This window comes from Theropithecus gelada, chromosome 3 (assembly GCF_003255815.1).
Source record: "Theropithecus gelada isolate Dixy chromosome 3, Tgel_1.0, whole genome shotgun sequence".
Classification (NCBI taxonomy): domain Eukaryota; kingdom Metazoa; phylum Chordata; class Mammalia; order Primates; family Cercopithecidae; genus Theropithecus; species Theropithecus gelada.
This window is the reverse complement of record NC_037670.1, coordinates 33,356,276-33,375,717: the sequence shown is the minus strand read 5'-3', so window position 1 is coordinate 33,375,717 and position 19,442 is coordinate 33,356,276. Positions and strand designations below refer to the sequence as shown.

Genomic DNA, 19,442 nt, shown 5'->3' with positions numbered 1-19,442 from the left:
ATGATTCTTATGTTAGTGGTTGCAGTAATAATCCTAGCAGCATACACAGTAGGTGCTCAGTAAATGTTGACTGATGCTTTCCTTCTGCCTCCAGGCTGCGCAATACCTAAAACATTTCAGACAAATGAAAATCTGATCTCTGTTTAAAGTTGGTCTCTGAGAAAGATAATTTCCAGCCTCCTGGTAAGCTGTTCAAACCTTAAATGCTCTTGTTCTCTCAGAGTTTTATTTTAAATCTCACAGGAGGTACATTTCTAGATCTGTTGTCCTGAGTGTCTCTAAGAAGCAAAGTCTTCAATTTTGTGTTGTGACTTTGCCAATATTTGATTATGGGACAGAGCTTGGAGCCATAAGGGAATTAGTCAGGGCAAGACTAGAAGTGTGCAGATAATTTTTAATATCTGAGTATATTTTAACTTCAGTTTTTTTGTTGTTGTTGCTTAAATGAAGTAAATGACATTGAAAGTTATTTATTATGTCACTTGAAATCTATATATATTTCGTATATATATATTTCATACACACACACACACACGTGCGCACACACACATCTTCTTGAATAGCAACTGATCTTTTGTACAGTCAATTCATCATAAAAGAAACATCTTACAATTTTTTCCAACAGCTGTATTCTCAATGGACGTATTCTCTGTGAGGTCTGCCATCTGTTCCAATTATTCCTTCGTTGTTTTTAGTTTAAAAGCATGACAGGTTTATAACCACTATGAAAAATTCCTGGAGTATATTTCTTTTTATCTAGGAAGTGGGGAAGGCTTTTCAACTTTGGAACTTGGGTGAGGCTGGCCAAAAGGAGACTGAATGGGTGCCTTTGGATCTCTCTGTATTATATGTCTATTTAATGTTAGTGGTACTCAACACTAGGTCAACTTCATTCGCATGAAAGCAGGCAGTGATTTTCAAAGTGGTGCATTCATTTAGGAAAGTGGTAGGAAGAAGTGCATTGCTCCCTCCTGCCCCTAGCCCTGCGTCACTCACTGTACTATCAGAAATTTTAACTTTCAAGTTATGTTCCATGCTGTAGAAGGACTGCCAATTAAAAGTCGCATGTTAAAGTGCAAACATTCTCAGGAGGGGTGATACACATTGTTATTTTAAATCATTATTAACAGACAGGAATTTTGGTGCCAAAAAGGGGTGTTGAAATGTGGTGGGGTAGGGTTATGAGGTGGGAAATAGAATGATAAAGGTACAGTTTTTGACTTTATAATTTAGTCTAGAGATGGTTCTATTAAGGAATTATGGTTACTCCTCCATGAGGGTCTTGATTCTGCAAAAATTCAGGCAAAGGTACCTACTCTTGGTGTTCTTGTCTGATTTATGGCCCATTTAACTAAAATCAGCAGTGATGAGATATAAAAAATACCGTCTAACTTCCCCCACCTTTATTATCTAAAATGAGGTGGCAAAGCTTGCTTAGGGCAATAGGATATTGCTTTTTTAAAGTCAAAAAGAGGTATAATATCCTGTTAGCCAGTGCCAAATGATCCCCTGAGCCTCCTGTTGACTAAATTATAGGAGAGCTTACCACTTGGGGAAAAATATACACCTCACTAGCAACATTAGTATTTTCATCAGGAGAAGTTATTGGAAATAAAGAAGCAAGAAGGTAGCTGTAAATCTTCTAGCCCCATCATTCTGCAGGAATTTTATTTGGAGGACATACATGATAACAATAATAATAAAGTTAATTTCTCCCTAGCACATATTTCTAACACCAGGTAGATAGCAGGAAGTCAAACTGGCTGTGTATTCATGGTAAATGTGGAAGATAGTTGAATTTTATCTGATTAGTTATATTCATATTAATTAAAAGTTGAATACATGAAATACAGTTTTTTTCTTTTTTAATGAATTTATTGCTAAAATAAAAACATTAGGACAAATCACCTAAAATCTGGATTTTTTTATTTTCTTAGAAAACGGAATATTCCACAATCTTCTTCTCAAAGTCCTACATGTCTACAACCCTCTGACCTGAAAGGCAGCTGTCTCCTTTTGGTAAGTCATGTGGTCTGTAATTTTCCATAATTCCCACCGTTCCCTACTGCCTCCTGGCACAAGCATGCTTTGCTCTCTTATGATATCTGCTTGACCTCTGTAAGCATTTCAGTTTGTGATCCCTGCATGATGTTGAGAGTCAAATTGGATCATCCCTTTCAAATGACAAAAATACTAATACAAACAAACAGATCAAACCTACCTGGGATCCTTAACGATCTGGCTTGACTGTTAGCTATGATTTCTAGACTAGCCCAGTAGTCTAGACAGTCCCTGATTCCTCTCCTTTGGAATTCTTATTAACAAATTACCAACGGCTTACTTGGGAAGAGTAGGTTCCCGCTATACCAGAACCTTATACGATACAGTTTTCTCTCTTCTTTCTTTCTCCCTCCCCCCTCCCTCCCTCCCTCCCTCCCTCCCTCCCTCCCTCCCTCCCTTCCTTCCTTCCTTCCTTCCTTCCTTCCTTCCTTCCTTCCTTCCTTTCTTTTCTTTCTCTCTCTTCCTTCCTTCCTTCCTTCTCTCTTTCTCTCTCTTTCTCTCTTTCTTCCTTCCTTCCTTCTTCCTTCCTTCCTTCCTTCCTTCCTTCCTTCCTTCCTTCCTTCCTTCCTTCCNCTTTCTTTCTTTCTTTCTTTCTTTCTTTCTTTCTTTCTTTCTTTCTTTCTTTCTTTCCTTTTCTTTCTTTCTTTCCTTCCTTCCTTCCTTCCTTCCTTCCTTCCTTCCTTCCTTCCTTCCTTCCTTCCTTCTTCCTTTCTTTCTTTTCGTTCTTTCCTTCGAGATGGAGTCTCGCTCTGTCACCCAGGCTGGAGTGCAGTGGCACCATCTCAGCTCACTGCAACCTCCACCTGCCGGGTTCAAGCGATTCTCCTGCCTCAGCCCCCTGAGTAACTGGGACTATAGGCACGTGCCACCACGCCCAGCTAATTTTTGTATTTTTAGTAGAGACAGGGTTTCACCATGTTGGCCAGGATAGTCTTGATCTCCTGACCTCATGATCTGCCCGCCTCGGACTCCCAAAGTGCTGGGATTACAGGCATGAGCCACCACACCCGGCCACGATACAATTTTTCTATAGAGAGGGAAACAATAGAGAGGGAGTTTTCTATGGAGAGGAAATCACTAATTACTCCTTGAATTCTATTCTTGTCTCCTAGAGACGTACAAGAATGCATTGCTATATGGGTCTGTATACCTAGGCAATAATATTCCTAGGAGAGCAGTAGCATGGAACTAAGGAATTTGGTTTTACATAGTTGGCATTGATTGAATCTAACATTGCCTGAGCACATCATACTTATAAATTAATCTTCATCCTTTTTCTTTCGACCGATATAGCCTTGCTTTTTCATCTATCATTATGGAATACGAACTCTCTCACTTTTGCTATGCATATGCAGTATCAACTTTCTTCTATTCTAATTTAAGGCAAATAAATTATATAGGCATATATGGGTATTGAAGGAAACAATGTGAAGATGATTAATTAGAAGGATATTCTCTTTAAGATATTGTTTAGGGTGAAATAATAAAATCTATACATTCTTAAACATGCATTGGTAAAACTTGAAAGAAACACTGGTTACGAGTATATGAAGTTAAATATCTGGGAATCTGTAATTTGGACAATGTCTCTGATCTATATGGATGTTTCCATTATTAGTTCACTAAAGGCATTGTAGGCCTTCTCAGAATTTGGAATAAAGAACTCTGAGCCCATTTCCTTCCACACTGGTAACTGACATTCTCTATCTCAGTCCTGGTTCATGTCTGCCCCTCTTACCAATAGGCGTTCCCACTCCATAACCTTTGGAGTCAATGAGGCCCCCGATCTGAGTGAGGTTGCAGTTTCTCTGCGTCACATACTCAATGCTGGTGGACTCCATCAGCAGCGCGTAGTCCGTAGTGAGCACTCTCTGGATTCCCTCGTCACTGTTTCTTACCAGGGCGGTCTGCTGCCTGCTGCTCATGAAGGCCCACATCTTCTCGTAGGTGGAGATTTTTGATTTCTGGAGGGAAAGAAAACACACTCACCAGCAGAAGAGGGCTGGAAAAACATGACCTAAGATATTCAAAGTCCCAGTGGTTCAAATAATGATAGGGAGGATACTTTCTCCACAGGTGGGGGAGTCAAGATTGATGGTCTCAAGGCTTCACTTTTGTAGCTGAGAAGAGCCCAGTTCACTCACTATTGGACAGCATTTTCCTGGAGGCAGCTATTGCACGGAGACCTTGCTCGATTGATACAAGACATTGATGCAAGGTCCTTTTGTTGCTTTCAGTTAGGGAAGAAAGAACATTGGTATCAATAATAGCACTTGCCTAAAGAACTGTGGCCACTTAAGAACAAACCATCATGGCCCATTGGGCTAAGGGATCACTAGCTCACTCCAGGACTCTGTTCATTTAATCCATTTTCCTTTCAGTCACTCAACTCCAGCAGGTATTGTTTTGCTGTTTCCAGGTATGTAAGTTTCAATCCTTGATCCAGCATTCTTCTGCTGGACAGAGCCCTGGGGTAAACCACTGACTTCCTCTGCTTTATTTGTGAGAGAACTGTCATTCACTCTTCTCTTTTCTACAAAACCTAGACAGTAAATGTTCTTTTCAAATTAAAATTTAGATAAGAAAAATCTTCGGCCGGGCATGGTGGCTCACTTCACACCTGTAATCCCAGCACTTTGGGAGGCTGAAGCGGGTGGATCACCTAAAGGTCAGGAGTTTGAGACCAGCCTGACCAACATGGTGAAACCCTGTCTCTACAAAAAAAATACAATTAGCCAGGTGTCATGGTGTGCGCCTGTAATCCCAGCTACTCAGGAAGCTGAGGCAGGAGAATCACTTGAACCCAGGAGGCGGAGCTTGTGGTGAGCCGAGATCGTGCCATTGCGCTCCAGCCTGGGCAACAACAGTGAGACTCCATCTCAAAAAAAAAAAAAGAAAGAAAAATCTTCGTACTGTATTTATATGCCTTTTTATGTGCATAATTCTAATTGCAATCATATTTTAGATAATGAGGACTGAATATCTCATTTCGAAGTGTTCCATTAATATGTTTATCTTTTCTCATATTCTTCAGCTTTTTGATAGATTCAGTAACAAATTGTATATGTTATGTAATATATGCACATATACATATGTACCACTGCCTCATTATCTTTCTTTGCTAAAGTATACTGCCTAAATTTTTGTATTGCTTAAATATGAATTTTCCATTCTTTTGAATAGTGATCTATGTTTAGACATTCTGCATTTTACTCTGGAATTTCCATACAGTTTGAATTTTTGTTTTGAATTTTTCTTCATTTGCATCAGCATTCTCTACTTACTTCAGAGATGAAAAACGTTACAGGAATTATTGGTATTTTTAAGCTAACCCCAGTTATCACGGTTATATGTAGTACTCACTCACACACATTAGACAGATCCCTTGACAGGCACAGGATGCATCATCTCAGTAGTGCAGAAAAGCTTAAAACATGGTTTTGGGCCATAAGCAAAAAATGGAATACCTGCAGAGTCAACTCTGTCATGGTTATTCATGCTCGAGTGTTCCTGGGGGTCACTCAATTCCAACCTCTATTTAGGACCTGGTTAATACTGTAGGGTTTATGAGTTAGGGGAGGACAGATGGCTTTATTTTAGATTGTTAGGCATTGAAAAGCCCCCTGAGAAAGGTCTTGTGAGACAAATAACAATTCAATAAACAGTACCTTATAGATATTGGTATTTTATGGAACCCATTCTATCATATTGGACCCCTGTGAGTTACGTGACAGCCCCGGAGATATCTGCAAACTGCAGCTCATGTCTCCATGACAAAGGCGCGTTTTGGGGGTCAGGGTTCTTGCTTCATTTGTTGTGTGATTTCAGCCTTGCAAAGTCTGATAATGCTAAACTTATGGTAAAAGAGGTACTCATGCAAGTGCAGAAAGGTCAGTCTATCTTGTGGCAGTAAATGCACAGCTGGGAAAATTATTCTTCCATCAGGAAACTACCTTAAGGGAAAATAATTTTCTTTGAAGTATAAAATTTTAAAGTTGTCAGAGACTTTAGAGATCGGCTCATACAAACTGCTACTTTCACAGAGGAGGAAGTTTTGGTACAGGAGGCTTGGAGACTTCAAAAAGTCACCAAGCAAGTTAATACCAGAGCCAATTCTGGACTCCGCACTCCCAATATCTAATTCAATGCTGTTTCCACTGTGCCATGCTGATGTGGGGGAGGTGGATGTCTATGTTGCCAAAAATGCTTTTGAGGATGATTTTAATCTTATTTGATCGACATGTGAAAATATAGCTTTTATTCATGGACTCATTATTCCCTGAGGCGGGCTGCTAGTTAGTTTCATGTTCATATGAAGTAGGAATCAGCCTTCACATAGAAAAATTTCATGGAACATTTATTTTTTTCACTGTGTTAAATTTTATTAAAACGAGTGTTGTAAATTGTTAGAAAACCGAATTTGTGGTTTCTGGAAGTAAAAAACAAAGTCAATGTTCAGTTCATCCATGGTAAATGGAGAAAGTGTGGGGAGTCCTTTAATTCGTCTGGGGAATTGAAGGATACGGGAAAGGATGACACGGTTCAACTCTAAACCTACACTATCTGAAGTGAAGGACTTCATTATTTTCAAGCCATGGCAGACCTAGCTGTGGTCCTTCTGCACGGGATGAATACGTAGGTCTTACCACATGTGGCTCACCCTGTGAGTATTCAGCAGCATGCAAGTGGTCTAATCTCAGGGATGAGAGAGGTCATGAGTTTAGTGCAGCCTCAGTATTCAATAGCTGCAACATATTTAAATGCTTACTCTCAGTATTCTTCTCCTTGTCACAGCTTAGTAACAAAATGTTTCCTGAGCCAGCACACTTTTCACACTACACTTTGGGTAGCCCGGCTCTACGGAACAGAGATCATGGATTTCAATTCAACAACATCCACATCTTCCTTCTTAGAGTAGAAGGTTGTTCTAGGCCTGACCTCTCCCAGGGAGCTACAGGGGAAGTCTGATTGGCATGGACACCTTTGATCAGGGAGGGCAGAACTTTCTCTCTGACAGAAAACTGTTACTTGGTAGGGGACTTGGTAAGTTGAAGGTACAGGTACAGAAACTGTTATAAATTCTTTTGACCCCTTGCTATTCTCACTAGAGCACAGTAACAGTAAATATAATGGGAGCAAGAAGAGCAGCCTTTTGCTGTTATTTAGAGCTCCCTTTCATCATTTAAAAAGTTTGCTGTTATGGGGCTCTACTGTATTGCACATTTAGAATTCTAGGCTACTTGAGATGCGAGGGAAATTACAGTTTGCAGGAAGACCCAAAATGTGGCTAAGGAATAACTTTTTTTAATAGCTAGAAGTATCTGTAGACAGCTCCAGCACCTTAAGGTAGAGTGAGTTTTCTTTTTTATTTTTTGAGACGTTGTTTTGTGCTTGTTCCCCAGGCTGGAGTGCAATGGCACAATCTCGGCTCACTACAACCTCCACCTCAAGGGTTCAAATGATTCTCCTGCCTCCGTCTCCTGAGTAACTGGGATTACAGGCACCTGCCACCATGCCCGGCTAATTTTTTGTATTTTTAGTAGAGACAGGGTTTCACCATGTTGGCCAGGCTGGTCTTGAACTCCTGACCTCAGGTGATTCACCTGCCTCGGCCTCTCAAAGTGCTGGGATTACAGGCGTGAACCACCGCGTCCAGCCGGTATAGTGAATTTTCTGTCACTGGGCAACTGCAAGGAGGATGTCATGCTTAGACGAGTTTCACATAAGGAGATGCTTCAATCACCACATTCTACTCTCTAGACCCACCCCTTCCTATCACATAAGCAGGTCCTGAGGTCAGGGACAGCAAATGACACACAGAAGGTCGCAGAGGGTTAGTGAAGGAGACAGCACAGAATTGAGGGCTCTTTCTTCTTTACTGCAGAGTTCTGTCCACCGTCATGCCATGCTCAGTAATGTTTACTTTTTGTTAGATAAAAAAGTGGAATGTTGGGAGTAAATTACATGTATTCCTTTCAGCATATTTTTTTTCATGGTTAAGTCTCAAATCTTAGTAATTCTTAAAAATAGGATTATACTTCACGAAAAATTATCATACATATTAAAAGACCAGGCAAAGTGTTAGAATGACAGCCGGGGTGTTTCTGTACTTCTAAATCACATATAATCTCAGCCAGCCTCCTAGATCACTCTAAATAATATATGTTCCAAAAACAGAAATAGTGGTTGCCTCTTATTTCACTAGATATGTCAAAAGTTAATTAGAATATTTGGAATGTCTTCTGAGCTTCTTAGCAAAAGTTGCTAAAACTGAAAAAGCCTCATTTATTAAATCTGAAATCATCCAGGATTTTTTCTTTCTAATCCTGAGAGGCATCTGTTTAGATAAATTCATTTTATCTCCTTAAATCTGATTATGTGGCTATCCTCATGCTGATGAAACATTGTTGGCAAAGAATAAGCATTTTTCATCTCAAATCTGTTATAAGGGAGTGTTACTGCATCAATGTTTGATGAACATTATTTATTTCTTTTTTTCCCCCTATAATACATTCAAGTTAAACACTCACTGGGAAATAGTTTATAATGTCTGCAGGCAGTTAAAAATTACTTACTGAAAATAGTAACAACAACCAACATATGCAGTGTTTATTTACTGTGTACCAAGTGCTATTTTAAGCACTTTGCATATATTGATTAATCGAATCTTCATAGTAATCATATGAAAGACGTACCATTAGTATTTCTCTTTTGCATATGAAGAAATAGAACAGCACATGAAGAGATGAGGAAACCAGGATTTGATCCCAAAGAATCTGGTTCCAGGGTCTGTGTTCTTAACCAACAAGGAATGAACTATCTCTTTTAATACACAGAACAGCAAACTTATGGCTTGGCTAATGTTTCAACAGAATTAACAAATTTTCTAAATAAATAATTGAAATAAGTAGCGGTGGGGTCTTTCTATTATAGCCAGAGCTGTTGCAACTCTTGTACTCATCATATAATGTATAGAAACTATTTACCTGACTTTTAATAGCTTATACTTGTTTAGACAAAAATTTAGACGATATTTTAGGAAGTGCAGCAGTTGGAACCTGGAAAAAATGTGACTATTGTTTATATTGTTTCCTTTACCTTTAACAGTATTTTGCTTTTCGTATAGTTTCATTGTTTTTAGTTACAGGATTCCCACCACACAATGTAAAAAAGTATGTGCAAATTCTAGGGTGTAGTGTGGTCTTAAGCCTGATGGAAACTCCATTTTATAAAATATCCCTCTAATGTTTCTTTTTTATTGAGATAACTGTTATTTATTACATGACTTCTTCCACCAGTTATCATAAGACTTTCACAGTTAGGATGTATAATCTCATTTTTCAGTAGAATCAGTAATCATGCAATTCTACTTCACACTAATATGGCTGATGATTTTATATATCGATCTGTGTTTATGTATATTTTTACTTTACACACTGAAATATACATTAGAAATAAGTTATTGATATTTGATCTTTTTTATCTTATAAAAAGTGATCTTATCAATGTGGCAACTATATGCATATAGAACAAATGAAATATCACAAGCAATTATATTTTAAAATCTCCAATTTACTCTTACTTTAGGCAAATCCTGATTTGAGACAACCCTTAAAAATTAACCAAAGACATAGAAATTGGCTATGTAGAACTTCATACTTGTGAAATGGGTACATCAGAGGTGAATAGTAGCCTTAAAAACAACAATTTCTTTTATACATGATTACTATGTTATTTCATTAAGTAATAAATTCTCATGCTATTTTGAAAATATGATTTAATTTACAAAAATCACTTTGAAGGAAGATGATCAGAAGAAAATATTTATAGTATAGTTAGGGCCTCTGCCTTTCAAATGTGTATAGTATGAACACTGCAGTTGATTATGTCTTTATCTTGATTTGATAAAAAGTTATGACATTTGCTGATTCTCCAACATTTAAACAATTTATGGATTCCCTTTGGAAAATTCCCTCAGCGGGATTTAAACACATTTGCTAAAATATTTTTCATGTTTTTCTCCTGTCTAGAGTTAAAGATTGGTCTATTACGGGCAACCTGCCAGCCTTTGAAAAAGGTTAAATTGACCTCATAGATTTCTTCCCAAACAAATACACTTTTAACCTCCAGAGACCTAGCATTTCTGACACTGATGGTAAAGGTAGCTGGATATTTCTTTCACAAACTAGGGACTCTTATGTGAGGAGTGCCTTCCTATGCAGAGAATTTGAGAAATGGCTTTCATCTTATGCTTCCTGAAATGGTTATAACTGTCTGAAATCTGTCTCCCCACAATGGCTCATTGCTTCATTTCCACTGGTGCAGTGCTCAATAACTTCTCTGAAATGTCTTTTGGGTTGGTGACAGCACCTAACCACTCCCTGGAAGGAGTTGATAAAGGTTAGAGAATCCCTTGTTCCCACAGCTGGTCCGAAGTCCCTAGACCATGAAAGCCAGAAATGACAAGTTTTTTATGATGTTTTAAAACCTATTTTATCCAAGTCATTTTAGACTGAATCACGATTTAATCTGTGTAATCCTCTGGCTTGAGTCTGGGAGGATAGTGATTTGTTACAAGGCAAACTTCTACTGAGAAGTATTTCTTACATGAATACTTCACAGCTAATTCGGCTCACAAGCAATTCTGCCACTACTTCCTGTCTGCACAGTGCAACCACATGTTGTGTTGTATTTAACAGGTATTCATACATCTTGTCTCCCTATTGCTATACAGATCTTCACGTCTTGCTCATGATTTTATACCTTTTTCTCTCCTAAGTGCCAACCTCAGTACTGACAAAATATAAATTGAGCTGAATTAAACTGAATTACCTCACTCTGTTTCTTGTCTGCATTCCAAGGGCAGCCTTACCATCTTTTGCCTGCCTATCATCTGATAAGTGCTTCTGCAAATGCAATGTATGTGCTCAAGAAGGGCCTCCAAGGCCTAGCGTTGCTCTCTGGCCAGGCCTCCAAAAGTCTTTGAGATCTTGGGCACTGGCACTTCTTCTGGACTTTTCTGTCCTTTAGCAGAAGGCAGATAGTGCAGAGATGACTGACAGTAAGGAAGCTGAACAAAGACCAAACCAAAATATTTATAAATCTAGAGAGATTGAAAAAATAGGACTAATAGCTAGAGGTAAAGGTTGAATAATTATGGTGATGATGTTACGAGTGATAGTTACAATAATATCTAATGTTTTTATTGCTTACAGTGTACTAAGTGGTAGTATAAACATATTACCTCTATTAAGTCATTAAAGCCTCAAAATAATTTTGAGTTAGAAATCATCCTCAATTTATAGACTGGGAAATCAAGGTACAGAGAGTTCAAGTTACTTGCCAAGGTCTACGTAACTTATATGTAGTAGAACTCAGGCTCTGTGGGTTCAGATCTCCATCAAAAACAGTTTCCTGTAGGTTTTACTTTATATCCCAGCATAGGATGTTGGCCATATTTCTTGAGAAGACTAACTGGTATTCCCATTCTCCGTTCCACGGGCTAAAAGCATTATCATCCTTGGATGATGGTTCACACGGGTCATTGGGAAATCTATTCTTTTAGGCCTCATATGGTCCTTTTTTTTTTTTTTTTTGAGACGAATTCTCGCTCTGTCGTCCAGGCTGGAGTGCAGTGGCATGATCTCGGCTCACTGCAAGCTCCGCCTCCCGGGTTCCCGCCATTCTCCTGCCTCAGCCTCCCGAGTAGCTGGGACTACAGGCGCTGCCACCACACCCAGCTAATTTTTTGTATTTTTAGTAGAGATGGGATTTCACCATGTTAGCCAGGATGGTCTCGATCTCCTGACCTCGTGATCCGCCCGCCTCAGCCTCCCAAAGTGCTGGGATTACAGGCGTGAGCCACCGCGCCTGGCCTCATATGGTTCTTAGACATTATCATGACTATCCTTTGTTCATCTGGGAAAAGAAAATGTGACTTGCTACACTATCACTGTGAGACCAAAGTTTGGACTATCTTATTATTCCATTCCATAAGGCAATTAATAGAATTCCAACAAGAAGAAAGGACAGAGCCTTTGTATATTTGTAACTTCCTGTGAAAGAGAAAACCAGAATCCTAGTATACTATTTCTGAAAGGAAAAGTTGGAATTGGCTATCATTGTTGTCAGTTGTCTTGGATATAAAAGATGGAAGTAGGTCATGTAGCCCCTAGGAAAGCTGAAGCCAAGTTGTGTCCACAGATCTTGGCCATGAACTGACTAATCTTTGTACCTTCTGAGATGCCGGTGGTGGTCCCAGGGCGTTGGGAGCGAAGGAAATCCTATACTGTTCAGACTTGTGAAACAATTGAAAGGACCAAACAATTTCATCAGCAGAGAACAGAGAAACCAATAGAGTTAATATTGGATTATTAATTAGTATTATCTCAAGCAGAAATGAGAAGGATTTTATTAAAAATTCTCTTAAATAGGCCGGGAGTGGTGGCTCATGCCTGTAATCCCAGCACTTGGGAGGCCAAAGCTGGTGCATCACAAAGTCGGGAGTTCAGAACGAGCCTGGCCAACATGGTGAAACCCTGTCTCTACTAGAAATACAAAAATTAGCTGGGTATGGTGGCATGCGCCTGTAATCCCAGCTACTTGGGAGGCTGAGGCAGGAGAATCATTTGAACCTGGGAGGCGGAGGTTGCAGTGAGCCAAGATTGCGCTATTGCACTCCAGCCTGGGCAACAGGGGGAGACTCCATCTCAAAAAAAGAAAAAAAAAAAATCTAGAGTCTGTTGAAGTTCTGAATTATTAACACACTGACCCATAAACATAGTCCATTAATTAATTTAATGCTGATCACCTCATATGCAGAGAAGAATTTCCCCAAACATCTCCAACAGTACCTGGACACTTGATAAATGCTCTGCCTCCCTTTAACCTTGTCCAGCTAATTGGTCTTGTGGTGCCTGAGACCATTTGACCAAATAGGCTATTACATTTCCCATAGTGTTGATAATATGTTTTCACTTAGTGAAAACATAATGCTTCATAAGCATCATTAGCTGAGGGATCGAAACTTAGAGTTGCTTTTTTTTTTTGATGGAGAAAGTGAGATAGAATCTCAGGATGTCCATCTAAAGTTTCATGAGAATACATGGAACTGAATTGATGATTTAATCCTATTCTCTTGTGTAAATACAGTCCTTGATGATCAGTGTTTCTCCACATATGAATGACTCTGAAGGAAAACTGCCACTGCCTCCCCGTCTCAGTCATGTCTTAACTTGAGCTAGCACTTACTTAAAAAATTTCCACTGGGTGCAGTGGCTCACGCCAGCAATCCCAGCACTTTGGGAGGCGGAGGTGGGTGGATCATGAGGTCAGTTCAAGACTAGCCTGGCTGAGACGGTGAAACCCCGTCCCTACTAAAAATACAAAACAAAACAAAACAACAACAACAACAACAAAATTATCTGGACGTGGTGGTGGGTGCCTGTTATCCCAGCTTCTCAGGAGGCTGACGCAGAGAATTGCTTGACCTCAGGAGGCGGAGGTTGCAGTGAGCCGAGATCATGCCATTGCACTCCAGCCTGGGCGACAGAGCAAGACTCCGTCAAAAAAAAAAAAAAAAAAATTCCACTTAACTCCCTTAGCTTCATATGAGCTCAGGTGGTGCATAGTGGAGTCTCACCTGAGCTATTTTAAAAAACTAAATTTTGGTTTCTTCATGTTAAGAACTGAATACCTCAGATCTAAAATGTAGAGTGGCATGCTGTCTGCAAGAACAGCCAAGTCTAGGAGAAAAGGTCAATGGATTTTGAATGAAATTTTAGCAAGCGACTTCTCGGCACACATTTCAAGGACAAACTTCACTAAGCACATCCCTTGCTTGTGGCCTAGCGACCAAATGTGAGGCATTTGAGTATTTTATTTGGTCATGGATCTTGATAATGTCTGAATCCCTTTCCTCTCTACAACTGGCCGTTCTTTGGCTATAAAATGATTTTCAATCAACTTGAAAGTAAAAAGACAAGTTTTCATCATTCGGGTGCTGCCAGAGGAATATTGCTTTTCTGAGAAGAAAAACCCTTTAAATTACACTGTGCGTGATGAGAAAATGTTTCTCATTAGAAGCTTCCTTGTGACTGAGTGGAGACAGGACCCATCTTAGCAAACGACTTGTGCTCCAACAGCTGATCAGGATGTTCCGGGTTAGATTAGGCAAATGCAGCTTTCCTTATTCATTGTACAGCCCAGGCAAGGTTATTGTCTTTAACTGAGAGAGAAAGGGCTGGAGGAGGGAGGCCCTGATGGCGTAGCAGAGGTGAAACGTGTGAATGTGGAACCAGGTCAGGACTGAGTCCTTGTGACTGTACCTGCTGTCACTCAGTGATGTAGGGCAGAGCTACCCTGAGAGCAAAAAACCCGAAACGTTTCTTTCCCTTGAGGAATAATCCAGTTTAAGAATCTGAACGTACATCCCTCTGACGCTTTCTGACAGCTTACCATCCTCAAGGGGAAAACGAAATCGGATTTAGTCCTTGTTCTCTTTCTGCAAATACATTTCTTCTCGGTAAACTGGGTTGCTGGGCCACATGCTGACTTGTAAAATGAGGAACTTGGCAACAGTGTCTCTTCTTGTGTGGGTCCCTATCCATCCACCTCTCTTTCCCTCCCTCTTTCCCTCTCGGCTTCCTTCCTTTGCTCCTTCATTCACTCTCCCTCTCTCTCTGTGATAGAAACCCACCTCTCCCAGAGTTGACTTGTTCACTTACTGAAAATACAGTTTTCTGAATACCTACTATGTGGCCAGGCACTCTTTTAGATTCTGGTGACTTAATGGCATACAAAGAAGACTGAGTTTCTACCCTCACAGAACTGACTTTCTAGAACTCTCTGAATTTTGCTGAATCTTGGCTCTTCCATTGCTGGTTTTGTAACTTTGGAGTAAGTTATCTAGCCTCTCTGTGCCTCATTTTCCTCATCAATAGAGACATTATTGGTATTTATCTCAATTGGTCTTTTTTTTTTTTTTTTTTTTTTGAGACAACAAGAGTTTCACTCTTGTTGCCCAGACTGGAGTGCAATGACGCGATCTCGCCTCACTGCAACCTCTGCCTCCCGGGTTCAAGCGATTCTCCTGCCTCAGCCTCCTGAGTAGCTGGGATTACAGGCATGTGCCACCATACTGGGCTAATATTTTTATATTTTTAGTAGAGACGGGGTTTCTCCATGTTGGTCAGGCTGGTCTCGAACTCCTGACCTCAGGTAATCCACCTGCCTTAGCCTCCCAAAGTGCTGGGATTGCAGGTGTGAACCACAGTGCCCGGTCCTCAGTTGGTCTTTTTTAAAGATAAAATGAAGTAATACAGGTAAAGCACTTAGAAATTGAATGTGTGGCTCAGGGCTAGTGCACAGGGCATACTGATATTTTTATTGATGCTGTTTATACTGTCATCACAGTCTTCCTCTCTGAGGTGCTTACTGTTTCATCATTTTCCTGGTGACCTGAGAGAATGCTTGCATTGATGCCTCATTTTCAGGACCAGGGAGAAAGCAGGAGCCCTCTCAGAAAATGCTCAGGGAGCAGCAGTTGTGAGCATAGCACGTGCCTGTTCAGTGGAAGTGCATTATCCAAACATGTCGTAATGTAGTCATTCAGGGTCCTGCCAGAAAAAAGTAGAACCGACTCTTTTTATATTTAAAGAGGGGCATGAGAAAGAAAAGATCAAAGTGAGCTTAAGGGGTCAGGCGTGGTGGCTCATGCCTGTAATTCCAGCACTTTGGGAGGCCATGACAGGTGGATCAGTTGAGATCACGAGTTTGAGACCAGCCTCGCCAACATGGTGAAACCCCATCTCTATTAAAATAAAAAAAATTAGCCAGGCATGGTGGCATGCACCTGTAATCCAAGCTACTCGAGAGGCTGAGGCAGAAGAATTGCTTGAACCTGGGAGGAGGAGGTTGCAGTGAGCCAAGATTATACCACTGCACCCCATCCAACCCGGGCTACAGAGCAAGACTCCATCTCAAAAAAAACAAAAAACAAAAAAACAAAAAAACAAAGAGCTTAAAGGACACTTTGTAAGTTGAGCATCTCTATTCTGAAAAATCCCAAATCTGAAAGTTTTTGAGCACGGACAGGTTGCCCCATGTGGAAAGTTCCACACCTGACCTCATGGCATGGGTTGCAGTCAAAAATGTCTTCATGGACAAAATTATTTAAAATACTGTATAAACTTACCTTTAGGCTATGTGCATAAGGTATATATGGTGCATAAATAAATTTTGTGTTTAGACTTGGGTCCCATCCCCAGGCTATCTCATTATGTATGTGCAAACATTCTAAAACCTGAAAATATCCAAAATTCTAAAAACATCTGGTCTGAAACATTTCTGATAAGGGATCCACAGACAGTGCATAGATCCTGTGTACAGTGGCAAAGTCAGGTCTATTGCTTTTTCAAAGAACAGCACAGCCTCTTTCCCTTATATTTGTACTGAACATCTTGTAGGAAGTGGAATCTTCTCTGCCTTCTGCTAGCTCATTTCCCAGTACTTTCAAACTCTTTGATATTGCTGAATGAGATAAATCATTTCAGATATTTTTTCAGATATACCAAATTCTACCTTGGCAGTGCCCCTCTGTCCTGTGAGCCTTGCAAGTGACTTTCCTGGTTTCTGACAAGGACCATGATGAATCACTAGCTTGGGGTATCTTGTGTCTCTTCACACTATTGATTTTAGGAAAATACTTTCTGCAGCTTGCAAAACCATAATGTCGTTTGTCCTTAGAACATCACTGTCCAAAGAAGAAACAATCATCATGCTGTACCCATACATTAAATAAATGATACACTTCTTAAAATAAAAAGTGTTTAAAAATCTTTTTTTAACACAGAAGAAAAGTAAGTCCTACTTTTTCCATTACTTTGCTTCTTGATAAAACTCTAGATATAGTTTACTTTTAAAACAATGTATTTTTATTTATTATGATTGTTATTAAACATTATAACTTATTGCATAGTTAATTCCTATTTTTGTGAACCAATACTGTTATACAAAGAAGTGTGTACTTTTTTTAACCTAACCTTGGTTTTTGTTTCTAAGCTGGTATTTTTCACAAGTCAAAACAGTCCACTCAAAAAATAATAGACATTGGAGACTCAGAAGGATGGCAGGGTGGCAGGGCTGACAGATAAGAAATTACTTAATTGGAACAATGTATGTTATTTGGGTGATGGAAACCCTAAAAGCCCTATATCCATCTAACAAAACACAACTTATACTTCCTAAATCTATAAACAATGTTTAAAAAGGAAATAAGAATGAAAGAAGAAAAAGAGTTCATTTTGAACTAGTGGAAATAATAGAAAGGAAAAGATTATTTTAAAAAAATACCCTCGGCCGAGCGCAGTGGCTCATGCTTGTAATTCCAGCACTTTGGGAAGCTGAGGTGGGAGGATCACAAGGTCAGGAGTTTGAGACCAGCCTGACCAATATGGTGAAACCCCGTCTCTACTAAAAATACAAAAATTAAGCAGGTATGGTGGCAGACCCCTGTCGTCCCAGCTACTTGGGAGGCTGAGGCAGGAGAATCATTTGAACTCGGGAGGCGGAGGTTGCAGTGAGCTGAGATCGCGCCACTGGACTCCAGCCTGGGCAACAGAGTGAGACTCCATCTCAAAAACAAAAACAAAAACAAAAACAAAACTAAATGAAACAAAAAAACAACCCACACCCCCCCCCCCAAAAAAAAAGAAAGAAAACCCAACCAAACAAAAAACCCATACAGTCCACTCAATGCTGAGGTGACAACTCCATTTTTGGTAATCTGAATATGAATCTTTGACAAGGATGTTTTTAGAGATTATTTTGGTTACAACTGTTGTTTTCCTTTTATTCACATGCACACTTACCACCATTAATACCTTCCCCCCCGCCAAAATAAGCTTTAGCCCCTTTTCTGTTATAGACTAGCTATGTGACTTGGAGCAGGTAATTTAGCTTCTGAAGGTTTTGTTCTTTTCATAAGTAAAGTGAAGAGTTGAACTTCATGATCTCTGCACCTATTGGATCTATTAAAATCTATTTTTCACTAGAATTAGAGTATTTGAGATTTGATAATAAAAGTACTAAGGCTTCCTCCGAAAGCAAGGCAGAAATCAGTTTCATTACTATGGGAAAGTAATTAAAAAGACCTCAACAATGAAATGCCCTTGACACTAAAACTAAACTCATCCAGCTTAATTCTCCTGTGGTGCCTCCGAAATCTTTTTGAAAAGCTTCAGGCATGGCTGGGAACACTGTCCTTCATCAATGCGGACTCAATATTAGACCAGAGTCTCCCGGGATTTTTTCGTTCTTAATTCTCTAACTAAGTTCCAGTATCAACACATTTTCTTGTCATCTGCTTCTACCTCATCAAGTACAGTACAGAAAGAACAAACTAATGGTACTCAAGTATTCTAGTTACCAGAATTCTGGATTAAGGAACTTTTATTTTGTGGGTTCTATAAATGAGTGATTAATTAATGAGTGGTTAGGTTGTATTTGGAATTTTTTTTTTTTTTCTGGTGTAAAGGCAAGAGAGGATATTGAAGATATTGATCTATGCATCTGAGTACACTAAATTGGGGTGGAGTAAATGACATCTAGTTGGGGACCAAATAAATTGCTTTATGCTGACTGAGGCTCCAGGGATTCCTTATAATGGGATTTTGTAATTATAAATCTTATTTCATTAAAAAAATTGCCCAACATTTTTTTTCTGTTTTTGGACAGACTCTTTTATCCTCTACCCCAAGTATCAGATAATCACTGAGAACCCTTCATCAGCTTCTTACCTTGAAGAAGGTCATTGTTGATCCATCTCTGACCGCCCCATATTCTATCTTGGTTTGCTTTGCCAGATCATCTGCTGAATCTATGGGAGATTCCATTCTCTCTACTGTCAAGAAGGCAGCCAGATTGGCAGTGTAGGATGAAATGATGATTAGGGTGAAAAACCACCATATCCCTCCAACTATTCTGGTCGATAGAGCTTTGGGCATCAGCTCTGATCCTGTGATGGTATCATCAGAGTAAGGGTGTTAAACACAGTCAGAAGGAAAGGGAAGATGTACAGTTCGACACTATTTTAGGGAGATCAACCCATCAAAGACTTACCATCTTGTATGTAGATGAAATAAATACATTTTATAGAAAATGCATCAAAATCTAAAGCATTTTTTTCAAATCATTAATCACTACTGCTGCTTTAACTATAATTTATCAGTAGCTGATGGTATTAAAACAGTTTTAACCTGGAGATATTCTATGTCTAAAATTTAGTTAGTTTAGTTTCTTAGAATTGAAAAGTCAACCCCAAGACTTTTTGCCTTTTATTACTGTCTAAATGCATCTTATAGTGTGAAGTAAAATATTCTATG

The 19,442-nt window shown here is 39.5% G+C and overlaps 1 protein-coding gene across 7 annotated transcripts in view; it reads right to left on the bottom strand.

Annotated features, from left to right (window-relative positions):
* The window catches only part of GRIK1 (glutamate ionotropic receptor kainate type subunit 1), a 407,238-nt gene that overhangs the window by 21,395 nt on the left and 366,401 nt on the right, over positions 1-19,442 (bottom strand). For all 7 annotated transcript variants that reach the window (XM_025379075.1, XM_025379077.1, XM_025379076.1 and 4 more), the window contains 2 exons: positions 18,858-19,075; positions 3,800-4,025 (listed from right to left, as the gene is read on the bottom strand). In XM_025379075.1, the coding sequence (XP_025234860.1) occupies positions 3,800-4,025; positions 18,858-19,075 (444 nt within the window). The remainder of the gene's footprint in view (positions 1-3,799; positions 4,026-18,857; positions 19,076-19,442) is intronic.